The 16,161-nt window shown below is 40.5% G+C and overlaps 1 protein-coding gene across 6 annotated transcripts in view; it reads left to right on the top strand.

Moving 5' to 3' along the window:
- The window catches only part of LOC126337083 (organic cation transporter protein-like), a 307,774-nt gene that overhangs the window by 187,598 nt on the left and 104,015 nt on the right, over nt 1–16,161 (top strand). For all 6 annotated transcript variants that reach the window (XM_050001432.1, XM_050001437.1, XM_050001433.1 and 3 more), the window contains one exon: nt 15,241–15,384. In XM_050001432.1, the coding sequence (XP_049857389.1) occupies nt 15,241–15,384 (144 nt within the window). The remainder of the gene's footprint in view (nt 1–15,240; nt 15,385–16,161) is intronic.

Here is a 16,161-nt window from a genome sequence, read left to right as displayed (position 1 = left end):
TAAAGTCTGATCTTCCTTTCTCTCTTTTATTTCTGAATGTAGGCATGCTAGCAATCCTGCCACCATTATAATGGGATATTTTATAGTGCAAAGGGGGGCATAACTGAACTTTTTGGTTCACTTTTCCTTGTGCTGTTATCATGTTAGGTACATAATATTTGATGAGCTGATGACCTCAGATGTTAAGTCCCATAGTGCTCAGAGCCAATATTTGATCAAGACAGAGAACAGTCACAGATGCCAAGCAAATATCTTCTAAAGCCTTAAATAGTGATCACCAAATATTAGTAGTAATAGGCAGAGAGATTATTGTTGTGACTCACCGATCATTCAAAGTGCCACCATGCAATTACGCGCATCCTCTACATGCCGCGCTGTCTGCCAGCCATGCTGCAGCCGCGCCACCTAAGCGGCCAGCCAGCCAGCGGATGCTAGAGTTGGACTCGGTGCTCATTCGAATGTTATTGTGTTCACTTGTCCTGCTTGTCAACTTGCTCAGTGACTTATATGTATTGTGTCGTTTTGAAATATATGTGTTCAACTTGACATTACAACAATTGGCTACGAGGATGGGATTTTTCCTTTTCATCGTTGACCCACAGGTTTCCATGGCTACTGTTGAGCAACTATTGCAAGGTCTCATTGAACAGCAAATGCTTCTAACATTGGCGATTCGCGATTTTGTCGCGGCGTCAAATGTGGGGTGTTTCTCGTCGTTGGCTATACCTCCTTTTCCTCCTTACGATGAGACGGTGGAAGACTGGTCTGATTATGAAAAACGTCTTTGACAGCACTTCTTGGCTTTTCATGTCACGGATGAATGAACATGTAAGTCTCTGTTCCTTTCCTGGATTTCACCTCAAATGTATTGGTTGTTGTCGCAACTGGCTCCTTTGAAAGATCTTGCGTCTTTGTCCTTTGCTGAAATGTGCCCATTTTTGTCTGTCTATTTTCAAAAGCAAACACATGTGGTACCCTCTCGTGTTGCCTTTTATCATTGTCAAAAACAACCGCATCAATCCTATCGCACTTGGCCTGCTGAACTTCACGGCCTCAGCAGAAAGTGTCAATTTCTTACTGACGTTCACAAAGAATCCTATGCCGATTCCATGGTACGGGATGCTATTATCCGTTCAGCACCCGACAAAGAAATTCGGCAACATGCCCTTCAGTTGGCAAATCCAACTCCAGATGAAGTCCTATCCATTGTGCAGTCTTTTGAAATTTCTCGCGCCGCCGAGGCTCAAATAGAGCCGTGGGTGACGTCGGGGAAATACAACCTCTGTGCACTGTCGACGTGTGTGGCGTATCCCCACCGGCCGACATGGCCACAGTACGCTCCCACATGCAGCCTCGGCCTAACCATAAACAACCCTCTAAGAAACAGCAGCAAAACCTGAGGCAACTTCCTTCGTGTCCGCGATGTTTTATGAAATATTCATGCGAGGATTGTCACAATTGCATAAAGAAAGGTCATGTGTCTTCCGTTTGCAAATCCGACCACATACATGATGTTCATGAACATGATGCTGATTCTGATTCTGTGTTGTCTGTCAGATGCACTTCTTCCCTTTCAGGGAAGTTATTCCTCATTGTCCAAATCCTTGGTCAGGATGTTCGCATGCAGGTGGATACTGGTTGTGCGCCTGTATAATTAATTCTCAGACGTATCTTCAGTTAGGTTCTCCACTCCTATCACCTGTCACTCGGCAATTACGGATGTACAATAAACAGATTTCTCTCTTGGGACACTTTAATGCTGAGGTATCTTACAAATCCGTCATTCGCACTGTTCCCGTATTTGTGGTCGACCAGAGTAACGCGGAGAATCTTTTTGGTTTCAATGCTTTTCGCGTTTTTGGGTTCTTCGTACATGACTCTGTCAATATCATCTCTAATACTGTTCCTTATGCTCAATTGGATTCCTTGTCGACGACATTTTTGTCCCTTTTTTCTCCTGGGTTAGGCTGTGCAAACGACTTTGAAGCTCATATCATGCTCAAACCCACTGCTCGGCCTAAGTTTTTTCGGGCTCGACTCATTCCTGTGGCCCTTCATGATTGGGTAAAATGGGAGCTGGATCGTCTCACTACTTTACGGGTCTTGCTTCCTATCACTTCCAGTGAGTGGTCCTCTCCTGTCATTGTCGTTGCTAAGACCAATGGTGATATTCATCTCTGTGGTGATTTTAAAGCCACTGTAAATGCACAATGCCTCATCGACACTCACCCTATGCCGCGACCTGAAGAATTGTTCACTAAACTTGCGGGAGGACAGTATTTTTCTAAAATTGACCTGTCAGAAGCTTATCATCAACTTCCTCTCGATGCTGCTTCCCAGCAGTTTCTGGTCCTTAACACACCTTTCAGCCTCTATCAATACCAATGATTGCCATTTGGGATTGCCAGCGTCCCTGCTCTCTTTCAGCGATTCTTGGAACAATTATTGCTCACTGTCCCTGGGTGTATAAATTACATGGACGACATTGTCGTCGCTGGATCCACCTCTGAAGAACATCTTCAGAATCTCCCCACACTTTTTCATGTCTTACAAACTGCCGGTCTTAAGTGTAATCTCCAGAAATCACAATTTTTTAGCCATCTGTCACGTACTTGGTGTTTCAACTCTCTTGGGATAGTATTCGTCCGCTTCAGCAAAAATGTCACTGCGACCGGTGCCCTTCCTCCCCCAACATCTGTTAGGGAACTGCAGGCCTTCTTGGGGAAAATAGCAAACTATGACAAGTTCTTAACATCTGCTGCTTCAGTGGCTCAGCCGTTGCATGGCCTGTTGCATAAAAATGTGCCTTTTCACTGGTCTGCATCATGTGATGCTGCTTTCCAGAAATTGAAGACTATACTGAAACAGGCCCGTGCCTGGCTACTTATTGACCTGGCCAACATCTTGTTCTTGCCACAGATGCCTCTCAATACGGAGTCAGTGCAGTCCTTGCGCACTGTTTTTCTGATGGCTCTGAACAACCCATTGCTTATGCCTCCAAAACGCTCTCGAATGCCCAACAAAAGTATTCTCAAATTGAAAAAGAAGCTTTGGCCATTATTTGTGCTCTTCATAATTTTGATGTTTTTCTCTATGGGTCCAAATTTCATCTTGTTACGGATCACAAACCGCTTGTTTCCTTGTTTCATCCATCATCGTCAGTTCCCGACAAGGCTGCACACCACCTCCAGCGTTGGGCTCTTTACTTGTCTTATTTCAATTATGAGATTCATTTCCTGCTGACGGCTCAACATGTGAATGCTGATGCACTGTCTCGCCTTCCCATGGGTCCTGATCTGGCATTCGATAAGGACGAACTTTTGTGTTTCCATCTGGATGTTGCCGAGTAGCGGGTTGTGGACAAATTCCCGGCTGGCGACTGCTGCCGGTTCTGATCCTACCCTCTCCCAGGTTTTACACTGTATTAAGAATGGTTGGCCAGATCGTCTGTCCGCTAAGACTTCTGCCACTGAAAATGCTTCGCCACGTGTTGTGGTACCTGCGTCTTTGCATGCTTCGGTATTGCGCCTCCTTCACCAAGGGCACTGGGGTGTGTCTCGCACAAAATCTCTGGTGTGCTGTCATGTGTACTGGCCTGGCAACGACTCTGAAATAGCACACATGGTTGCTGCGTGCGGCCCCTGTGCGTCACACGCCACCGCCCCAAATTCATCTTTGTCACCGTGGCCTTTGCCTGAGACGCCCTGGGAGCACTTTCATGCTGACTTCGCGGGACATTTTTTAGGTACTTATTGGCTCCTCGTAATTGACGCCTACTATAACTGTCCTTTCATTATCCGTTGCACGTCGCCTACCACTGTGGGAAACCACAAGTGCTCTCTTGCCTTTTTTTCTTTTGAAGGCCTTCCCTCTACTCTTGTTACTGATAATGGTCCGCAATTTGCCTGTTACGAATTTGTGGATTTTTATGCTTGTCACGGCGTTATGCATGTCATGGCCCCTCCGTTCCATCCACAATCAAACGGTGAGGCTGACCAACTGGTCTGCACATTTAAGGCTCAGATGCGGAAACTCCTTACTTCTTCTGCTGTTGATGATGTGCTTCTCCAGTTTCTGGCTTCTTACCGTTTGCACATTTAAGGCTCAGATGCGTAAACTCCTGACTTCTTCTGCTGTTGATGATGTGCTTCTCCAGTTTTTGGCTTCTTACCGTTTCACCCCCATGGGTGACCACAGCCCGGCTGAGCTCTTACATGGCTGACAGCCCCGCACGCTGCTTCACCTTCTGCAGCATTCCAACTCACGGCCACGGGTGTCTTAGCTTGGCCGGTTCACCACCGATGACCTTGTCTGGGTATGGGGCTATGGCAGGTGGACAAAATGGAGTCTGGGCTGCATCTTACGACACTGTGGCCGAAGCCTGTATGAAATCCAGATGGACATGGGTGTTGCAGTGCATCATTCGGACCAGCTTCGACCTCATGTGCCGCCAATGCCCATTCCGGATGCCACTACACTACCTTCAAGCTCTACCTGATGCTTAGGATCTTGGCACCTCTCATTACTCACAACGCAGCCCTTTCATCGTCATCCCGGTGTCAGTACAAGAATGGATGCCACCAGGAGACGTGCCCATGCAGGAACCGGATGACCATCATCTGTCGCAGCCAATCTACTTGCCTCCTTCTCCTGCAAATGCCGACACATCACACATGTCTCCTGTTTTGTCTCCTGTTTTATCAACTGGACTTGCCGCAATGGGCAGATTGGTGCACGGGGCCCTAGCAGATTCGACCCCTACGTCTCCTTTCATCTCGACCCATTATCATCAGGGACACTTCCGTCCGTACGGGAAGCCTCCACCTCGAGACTTTATGGCCAGTCAAACAACGCCTATGGACATTAGAAATCTACAGGCCACCTCCATCAAGACCAGTGAAAGAATTTCAAAGGGAGGGAAAAGTGTTGTGACTCGCCGATCATTCAAAGTGCCGTCGCGCAATTACGCACATCCTTTACATGTGGCGCTGTCTGACAGCCATGCAACCTAAGCGGCCAGCTAGCCAGTGGCCAGACAGCCAGCGGCCGCTAGACTTGGACCCAGTGCTCATTCATATGTTACCGTGTTCACATGTCTTGCTTGTCAACTTACTCAGTGACTTATATGGGTTGAGTTGTTTTGAAATATATGTGTTCAACTTGACGTTATAACAATTATAGTGGGCTGAAAGATAGGAAAGAAGGATAAGAGTGTGGAAGTTAAAATACGAGAAATGAAAAGTAAATAAAAATTTCAAAAAATATTGAAGAGCAATGTAACATGGGATGAAAAGTAGTCAGTAGAGAAGAAATGGACAAGGTTCAAAATAATGAAGTGGAAGAAACAGGCAGTGTAAAGAAACATCCTGGTGGAATGATACAGGGTGAGGTTGCAAAGAAAAACAAAGCATTCCATATATGTGGCAAGATAGAAAATAAGCAGGAAAGCAATACACTGAGAAGAAGAAGGCAGCTAAGAGATTGGTAGCAGGGGAGAAGAAGACATGGATGGGAGAGTGGGAAAAATGACAGAAGAGGACAGTGGATGGACTAACAAGGTCTGTGAAAAGAGTAACATATTGCCAATTTTTAACAAGGGTTTGTTGGAAACTACGCCAAAATTATACTCTGATGTTATGCACTGCCAAAGTATTTGAGAAGATACTGGAAAAAGGAGTGTGGGAGATACTAGGAGGAGTCCTGAGACAAGAACAACATGGTTTAAGACCAGGAAACATCAATAGCAGATCTAATGTTTTTTATGTAAGGCAGCTCAAAGAGAGAGACTATGATATGGTAAGGACTTAGTAATCATGTTTTTGGACATTGAGAGGCATATGACAGTGTGAAAAGAAACAATGTATTCAAAGACCTTCAGAAACATGGAATTGGAAGGCTACTGTGAGAAGAGTAAAGGACACATATAAAGGAAGTGTGAGTTGGGTGGAAGTAGAAGGAGAGAAGACAGACCGGTTTGGGGGAAAAAAAAGAAAAAAAAGGGGGGGGGCTGAAGCAATGACTTGCACTATCCCCACCACTTTTCATCACCATTACCCCTGAGATGATGGCAGGAGTGGTGGTATGAACAGGGACTGGAAATAATGAAAACAGTGGTGTCTGGAGACAATACAGTGGTGTTTGGGAATGGAGAAAAAGAGGTACAAAAAAGCTAAATGGTTGGGAAAATGTGTTGGGACAGCATTGATTGAAATTTAATGCAAAAAAGTGTGAAGTAATGGTGACAACATGAAATAAGATGAGAGTAGCGATGGATAAAGTACTAGAGGGCAAACAGTAAGGAAAGTGGAAAATTTCAAGTATCTGAGAAGCAAACAGAAGACAGATGGAGGATATTAGTGAAAGGAGAAGATGACAGAATTGATTCCTGCAGAATGTAAGAAGCCTGGTATGGAGCAAGGATGACCACCCAAAAGCAAGAAATTGTTATTCTGAGCATATTATGCTCCAGTAACCACATATTCAGCAGAAATGTGCATAATGAAGAAAAGGTAAGCAGGATACAGGCTCATGAGATAAAATTTCAAAGCAGCTGACTAAGACTTACTAGAATGGATACAGTAAGGAATGAGATGGCAAGAGAAATAGTGAAAGAGAAGCCCATGTAAGAGACTGTAGAGAAAGCAAGACCAAGGTGGTATGGGCATGTTAAAAGATTGGGGGTTGATAGACTACTGAGACAAGTTCATGAATTGACAACAGGAGGCAAGAGACATAGAGGTAGACTGAGAGACAGGATGTTTGAGTGAAGATATTTATAAAGAAGAGTGGGACAGAGTGGAGAAAGAAATGTTGTGGTAGGACATGAAGAGATGGAGAAACCTATTTTTCAAACAGCCCCAGCCAGGATCTGGAAACTGTAGGAGGAGGAGGAGGAGGAGGAGGAGGAGGAGGAGGAGGAGCAAAAGAAGAAGAAGAAGAAGATGATGATGACGATTTGATGAAATAAAAGTTCAGCACACATGAGTCTTTAATTTTCTTAATATATTCATAGGAACTGTGCCAAACAAATATTAATTGCTGTGCAATAATTCTACTGTAATTCACAAGCTGCAACTGAATTTTGACAACATGAACCTTTTGCAGTAGTGTTGTAACAATGACCCTTCATAATTTACAATGGATAAAAATTTGAACAAATAGATTTATATATGACAACATACCCAGCAGGAGTTAAAAATATATTTTAAACAAATCATCTTGTAAAACACAGTATCTTGCAGAACAAGTCTTTTTAACAATTACTACTGAAACATGAAAATTTCATCAGAAAGAAATGAACCTTTTATCTCCAGCAATAGTGGTAACTCTATTGCTAAAGTTTTATCGTTTTATACAAGAAATACCATTCCAATGTGTACTGAAGATTTGTAAATTAAAAAGTGTTTGTTTTATGAACAATGAATTATTCTCTTCAGTTAATTTCATTTGTGCACTAATTATTATTTCTCATGCCATTATACAGTGATTAGTATAAATTGAATATTCAGACATAACCATACAAATACATTTGCATAAAGCAATTATTGTGTATCGTGTGTTCCGTAATCAGCTGTATTATGCAGTTCAACAGGGAAAATATGGTCTCTCATATTATACTTGGTATTCATGTCAAATAGAATTAGTTAGACAGTACAGAATTAGCTTTTTGGAAGAAAAAACGTCAGGTAAAAATTGTAGATAAAGCTGTTAATTTGTAAACATGAGGCCAAAATAATTGGTTTCCTGGCCAGATTCTTTTGAATGGATGTGAAGTAAACAGTGAAAAGAAGTCATACATATTATTTTTGTGGTACCGGTATGTCAGTATTAGAAATGTTTATTTTAATTATAATATTAAAGAATGTAATGCCACAACTGTGATACTGCCACTTTTACACTAAGTTGATGGACAGTGGAAGTGGAGTGGGATGACAACCTCTTTCAGCTAAAGTATTAGTTGTGATTGGTCAATTTGACTTCATAAGTATAAACATGTAATTTTATTCATTTCTCCCAACAGTATATTTGTTGTTATTGTCATTTTTAAACCAATTGTAAAGAATTCCACTCTGGTTATAAGGTCCCTGCTCATGAATCTGCCATGCATGTGAATCATTGCCACTACATAGTAACAGATCTCACAATTAAAATAACAAGTTACATACAAAAAATAAGGACAGTTTGCTTACATTTAAACGTAGGCAGCTCAGAAGAAAGCTACATAAATTCAGCAGCATCTACTGATAAATTATAAGTCTGCAGAAGTCATTGTTTTGATACAGTTGCTGTTTGACTACAAGTGAAAGCAAGGAACAATGACTTAAAGATCATGTTTCTCACTAGATGCAAGGGGTGAAAATCATTAAAACAAAGACTTTTTCATTGTGGTGGGATTTTCTTACAAAATTTTAGCCACCAAATTTCCCTTCTGAATGTGAAAATATTTTGTTGATGCTGACCTACATAGAGAGAAGCAATTATCATAATAAAGTTAGGGAAATCAGAGCTCACACAGAAATGTATAAGTGTTTATTTTCTCCTCGCTCTGTTTGAGAGTGGAATAATAGAGAGTGTGAAGTTGGTTCAATGAACCTTCTACCAGGCACTTTAGTGTGATTTGCAGAGTAGCCATGTAGATTTGATAGTAAGCTACATATGCTGTCTCATGCTCAGACCTTTGCATAACAATAGTGGCATATTGTCAAAAGAGTGTAAATATTCTGAGTCTCCGGTGGACACAGGTCTGTTGCAGTACATATAACAGATGCATTACAGTGTGCAATTGAAATTACAAAGCAACTGGAAACATTCTCTGAAGCTGAAGGATGTGGAACAGTATGATACTTGGCAAACCATCTTAATTGCACACAGATTCTCCGTAATATTTTGGTGGTATATGAATCAAATGCAATGTTGCTTGCAGCCAATTGACCAAGGCTGCACAGGTGTGGGTGATGCTGATTAGAAAGACCAGATCTTCCACCATGCAATTTCCAACTTTTCAGAATGCTGAAAGAACAGTAGGAGGGAGATACATTTGCCAGTGATGTATATTCCAACAATGATTCTTAAATTTTTTTGTGACCAAGGAACAGATTTCTGTTGATGAGTAACTGAATGAATGGTAGAATGTTCCAGTCAGTGTTTACAGACACTTCATGACCATGTTGAAAATAGTGTCATTTATCTGCATCACTTTGAAATATAGTGCACATTTGAGAAACATTACTTGGTTGTTGTTGTTGTTGTTGTTGTTGTTGTTGTTGTTGTCTTCAGTCCTGAGACTGGTTTGATGCAGTTCTCCATGCTACTCTATCCTCTGCAAGCTTCTTCATCTCCCAGTGCCTACTGCAGCCTACATCCTTCTGAATCTGCTTAGTGTATTCATCTCTTGGTCTCCCTCTACGATTTTTACCCTCCACCCTGCCCTCCAATAATAAATTTGTGATCCCTTGATGCCTCAGAACATGTCCTACCAACTGATCCCTTCTTCTAGTCAAGTTGTGCCACAAACTCCTCTTCTCCCCAAATCTATTCAATACCTCCTCATTAGTTATGTGACCTATCCATCTAATCTTCAGCATTCTTCTGTAGCACCACATTTCGAAAGCTTCTATTCTCTTCTTGTCCAAACTATTTATCATCCATGTTTCACAACCATACATGGCTACACTCCATACAAATACTTTCAGAACGACTTCCTGACACTTAAATCAATACTCGATATTAACCAATTTCTCGTCTTCAGAAACGCTTTCCTTCCATTGCCAGTCTACATTTTACATCCTCTCTACATCAACCATCATCATTTAATATGCTCCCCAAATAGCAAAACTCCTTTACAACTTGAAATGTCTCATTTCCTAATCTAATTCTCTAAGCATCACCTGACTTAATTCGCCTACATTCCATTATCCTTGTTTTGCCTTTGTTGATGTTCATCTTATACCCTCCTTTCAAGACACTGTCCATTCTGTTCAACTGTTCTTCCAAGTCCTTTGCTGTCTCTGACAGAATTATAATGTCACTGGCAAACCTCAAAGTTTTTATTTCTTCTCCATGGATTTTAATACCTACTCCAAACTTTTCTTTTGCTTCCTTTACTGCTTGCTCACTATACAGATTGAATATCATTGGGGAGAGGCTACAACCCTGTCTCACTCCCTTCCCATCCACTGTTTCCCTTTGATGTCCCTCGACTCTTATAATTGCCATCTGCTTTCTGTACAAATTGTAAATAGCCTTCTTTGGGATTGGAATTATTATATTCTTCTTGAAGTCTGAGGGAATTTCGCCTGTCTCATACATCTTGCTCACCAGATGGTAGAGTTTTGTCAGGACTGGCTCTCCCAAGGCTATCAGTAGTTCTAATGGAATGTTGTCTACTCCCGGTGCCTTGTTTCAACTTATCTCCCATTTCATCTTCTCTACATCCTCTTCCATTTCCATAATATTGTCCACAAGAACATCACCCCTGTATAGACCCTCTATATATTCCTTCCACCTTTCTGCTTTTCCTTCTTTGCTTAGAACTGGGTATCCATCTGAGCTCTTGATATTCATGCAAGTGGTTCTCTTTTCTCCAAAGGTCTCTTTAATTTTCCTGTAGGCAGTATCTATCTTACCCTTTGTGAGATAAGCCTCTACATCCTTATATTAGTCCTCTAGCCATCCCTGCTTAGCCATTTTGCACTTCCTGTCGATCTCATTTTTGAGACATTTGTATTCTTTTTTGCCTACTTCATTTACTGCATTTTTGTATTTTCTTCTTTCATCAATTAAATTCAGTACCTCTTCTGTTACCCATGGATTTCTACTAGCCCTCATCTTATTACCTACTTGATCCTCTGCTGCCTACACTATTTCATCCCTCAAAGCTACCCATTCTTCTTCTTCTACTGTATTTCTTTCCCCCACTCCTGTCAATTGTTCTCTTATGTTCTCCCTGATACTCTGTACAACCTCTGGTTCTTTCAGTTTATCCAGGTCCCATCTCCTTAAATTCCCACCTTTTTGCAGTTTCTTCAGTTTTAATCTATAGTTCATAACCAATAGATTGTGGTCAGGGTGCACATCTGCCCCTGGAAATGTCTTACAATTTAAAACCTGGTTCCTAAATCTCTGTCTTATCATTATATAATCTATCTGAAACCTTCTAGTATCTCCAGGGCTCTTCCATGTATACAACGTTATATCATGATTCTTGAGCCAAGTGTTAGCTATGATTAAGTTATGCTCTGTGCAAAATTCTACCAGGCGGCTTCCTCTTTCATTTCTTACCCCCAATCCATATTCACCTACTACGTTTCCTTCTCTTCCTTTTTCTACTGTCGAATTCCAGTCACCCATGACTATTAAATTTTCGTCTCCCTTCGCTACCTGAATAACTTCTTTTATCTCATCATACATTTCATCAATTTCTTCATGATCTGCAGAACTAGTTGGCGTATAAAGTTGTACTACTGTAGTAAGCATGGGCTTCGTGTCTATCTTGGCCACAATAATGTGTTCACTGTGCTGTTTGCAGTAGCTTACCTGCACTCCTATTATTTTATTCATTATTAAACCTACCCCAGCATTACCCCTATTTGATTTTGTACTTATAACCCTGTATTCACCTGACCAAAAGTCTTGTTCCTCCTGCCACTGAACTTCACTAATTCCCACTATATCTAACTTTAACCTATCCATTTCCCTTTTTAAATTTTCTGATCTATCTGCCTGATTAAGGGATCTGACATTCCATGCTCCGATCCGTAGAATGCCAGTTTTCTTTCTCTTGATAACAATGTCCTCTTGAGTAGTCCCCGCCTGGAGATCCAAATGAGGGACTATTTTACCTCCGGAATATTTTACGCAAGAGGACGCCATCATCATTTAATCATACAGTAAAGCTGTATGCCCTTGGGAAAAATGACGGCTGTAGTTTCCCCTTGCTTTCAGCTGATCGCAGTACCACAACAGCAAGGCCATTTTGGTTAGTGTTACAAGGCCAGATCGGTCAATCATCCAGACTGTTGCCCCTGCAGCTACTGAAAAGGCTGCTGCCCCTCTTCAGGAACCACACATTTGTCTGGCCTCTCAACAGATGCCCCTCTGTTGTGGTTGCACCTACGGTACGCCTATCTGTATCGTTCAGGCACGCAAGCCTCCCCAGGAATGGCAAAGTCCATGGTTCATGAGGGGAAGAGTTACTTGGTATGCCATATTAAAATGTATCTTACTTTGTGAAGTCTGTTTGAACTTGGTTTCTGAGTCTGAAGTAGTGCGTCAAGGAATGGCTACACAGTGGAATCAAAACTTTAAAAGTAGCTGTAAAAATGTGCACAATGAAGAGCAAAGTGGGAGGCATAGTATGCAGACCCCCAAATTTGTGCAACAAGTGGACTGATGAATTTTACTCATGTTGGATGCACCACTATTTATATGGGTGTATGAGAAATAGCTCCGATGCCACAAATTGTGTGAAACATGGGTACTGATAATGCCCACTGACTAACCAAGGATAAGGTCAGCATTCTTGATGGAAATGTCTTAACCTGTGACCCTTTAGTCATGAGCTCATATCCAGAAACTATTAACCCTTGAGCAGGTGTGCCTACATATAAAGTGCACCAACCACAAATAACATTGTCTTATACCATTCCATTGTTTTTTGCAATTGCAAGCCCATACATATTCCTTCATTATTGCTTCAGCTAACATAGAGCTAAGTTGTGATGTCATATGTCCAAGTGAGCAGCAGTAATATAAAATATATAAACAGCTAGCTAGCTGAGAAAAAATTTGTGATTTGTGCAAGAAAATGACCCCGGTCCTGAGCTAGCAGCATAATCCCCCAGTGACACAGCTGTCTAAGAGATAATTAGCATTTGAGTAAGCGGCTGGCTAGGATCTGATGCAACTGCACTGTTTAATGCATAAAGTGGGACATGACTGTGGGGTAACACTTATACATGGCAACAAAGTGATGTAATGGAAGTTTATTTTGTTATTGTTTAATTCAACAGTGATTTAGCTCACATAATGTAAGTTTCTTTTGTCATTGTTTGATTAAAATATGGTTAAACTGTAATATATGTTTATCTTGGCAACATAAAGATAGTTGTTCTTTACATTTTTACAAAGTGTGCCACACGCCCACTCATGTTATAGAAAATGGCGCATCCACTTGAGGGTTAACTGAAGTGGCATCAACATGTGAATAAGTTAACCAAAAGCTCAGTTCTGCCTCCTTTGTCCTCAGAAATCTCTCTCACTATTTTGAACTACAGGCAGGATTGCTAGCATACTTTGCACACTTTGACTCAGTTCTGTCCTTCCACACAATCTTGAGGAGAAGTGCAGTTAAAGTGAAAATTGTACATACTCTACAGAAGTACATGTCAAGAATATTGTAAAAGTGATAATTGAACATTTTGCAGTAGCACTTTCAGGGACTGAGGGATCCTTACACTTACATGCTAATATGTATGCCCCCTGTAGGTATTTGTAATTAAAGGCATGCTTACATCATGACACTAGGTTGTGAAATTGGTTTCATGAATCTGAACTGTAGACACTTCGACACAAATGTAAAGAGTTTCATCATTTTATGAGTAACAGAGTCATGTCTGAAATCAAAGTTTTGGCTGCTGCACAAATACTGGTTGACTTAAATCTTCTCTGCACGAAATTTCTACATAATTAAAGAAATAAGAGATGTGTTCAGGTTCAAGATTGGATAAACAAAAGATGCCAGATCGGCTGCTCGATAGATTTCCTGAAAGAGTTGTTGTGGAAGACCCAAGAAGTTATTTCAGCCATCTGAGAATGTCGCAAGAACAATTGACATTTCATCCTAAAAGAGTTGATGTTGCAATAAGGAAGGAAGATGCAGTAATGTTGAAGCACTGTTACCAGAATTGAAACTGCTGCTTGTTTTTATAATCCACTCAGTGAAAACATGCAGCACAGATACCCAACAATCAAACAACTTCCTCCATTCCTCACTTCATATTTAAGTTCATTTATATGCTACTGACATAACAACTTACCTCAAAATACATTCAAATACTAGTTTCTGGCTTTCAAAGTTGGGACAATTGAAACTATTTAGTTACAAAAATAACTTGCACATCCTCCCCCCCCCCCCCCACACACAAAACTAGCTGTTTTCTCCTACCATAGGTCTATAAAGTAATTACCACAATTATCAGTGGCTCAATAGCATAGTTTCATGCAGCCTTGTGTTGTCGTGAAGCTAGGCTTATTAATGACAAGAGTGAATTGATGATGGACTTTGCAATTCACAACCATGATAATGGAAGTAAAAATAATTCCCAAACAAGACTACCAGACCCCACTTTAGTATTCAAAGCAGAGTTTTATATTTTGGTGCAAAGTTTATAAAAAGTTGCTGATAGATATCAGACAAAAAATTCGAAATATTTAAAAACAAAATAGAAGAATACCTCATTAGCCACTCATATAATTAACAGAATTTTTGGCCACAAGAATGGTTGTAAATTTTGTGTAACTCTAATATTTGTATTAGATAGGTCCTGACTTTACCAGTACATGCAAACCTCATAGTGGCCTGCATAAAGTAAAACAAATGCTTTGAAGTGGTAGGTGAAAACAGCAGCTGATAAGTATAGGAGGAGGAGCCATGTAACTCCCCCCCCCCCCCCAAAAAAAGTAGTCTTTTCCTCCTATTGTACATCTATAAAGTAATTACCACACTTATCAGTTTGATTAAATTAGTGCTCTTCATAATCTGCCATTCGTGTACTACACAGAAGTAGCCAGTAGTGGTTGCTTCTGTCTGTTAATGTATCGCTTGACTCTTTCCACATCCACAGAGGTTGTCTGTCATGAAGGAATTTATGGAAATGGAATACTATGTGTGACTGAATGAATAAACCTCTTCTTGCACTTGAAACAATGGATGGCAGACAATGGTTTGAAGATAATGAGGAATTTCATACCCATGTTGTCATTTTTTTCTTGCTTCTTCAAATATCCCTTATAATACTTCACTACCACAAAAATTCAAATAGATATGAAATTACACCCAGCAATGCTCAGTGATATCAAATGTACATGTAACTCTAGTTCACTCAGGTCTGACTATTTTATACTTTATTACATTATTTAGTATTGTAATTAGCCAATATGTTCATATATACCAATTAAATTAATATATAATCAGTTGGTGTACAATAATTTTAAATTGTTTTATGTTGTTTTGCTTTGTAGGATCCAATGAATAGTTCGCTTGGTGGTGTGCATAACTTGACTAATATGAGACAGACTACTCCTTCATACTTTTCTAAGAATGAAGACACAGTATTCTCTGACAAACCAGGTGTACCCAGCGATAACTACAATATTACTGATCAGGTAAATGTATGAAATCTTTGAGCTTGTCTCTGTTTAGTACCATTTTGTAGTCCAATTTGTGCAGAACAATCTTTCTTAAACTTTATTTTCCATGTGCATATGTTTTGATATACAATAATCTGTTAGTTCATTATTTGCTAAATATTTCACTCAGGTAACATTGAAACTGGCCATTTCTTAAAGTGAAAGGAAGCCTGGTAATAGGTCTCAGGCTTTTTAAATGAGGTTTCTTTTCTGAGTGATAAAGGGGGAAAAATGAAAAACTGTAAGAAATTTTGTGCCATGCAGTTTATGATGTCAAAGAGGGACACAAAATTTACAGAGATATATATGATGTGATATTATATGAAGGCAACACTAGACTTACATAGCAATTAATAAAGTGGCATATAGGAGTTATGTATAGGATGTCACTGCATACACTTAAGTGACATTGCTTTTATTATGTGAAACATTCAGATGTTAAATCCTTCTCCCTTTGTGTTACTAATTAGTACTGCAGGGGTGGGACTACTTAGCATACACTTGTTTCCAGTGTCTTCTTCCAACCAGGCTCTTCTGCTGATTTCTGTTCCCATATTCTCATATTTCTAATGCAGTTTCACCACAACCATCACTCTTTTGTGTTCCTACTGCCTCAAAAAAAAAAAAAAAAAAAAAGGTTCAAATGGCTCTAAGCACTATGGGACTTAACATCTGAGGTCATCAGCCCCCTATACTTGGAACTACTTAAACCTAACACATTCATGCCCAAGGCAGGATTCAAACCTGTGACTG

The sequence above is a fragment of the Schistocerca gregaria genome, chromosome 2 (assembly GCF_023897955.1).
Source record: "Schistocerca gregaria isolate iqSchGreg1 chromosome 2, iqSchGreg1.2, whole genome shotgun sequence".
Classification (NCBI taxonomy): Eukaryota; Metazoa; Arthropoda; class Insecta; order Orthoptera; family Acrididae; genus Schistocerca; species Schistocerca gregaria.
Note: the sequence above shows the minus strand (reverse complement) of the source record. Positions and strands in the feature narration are given on the sequence as shown.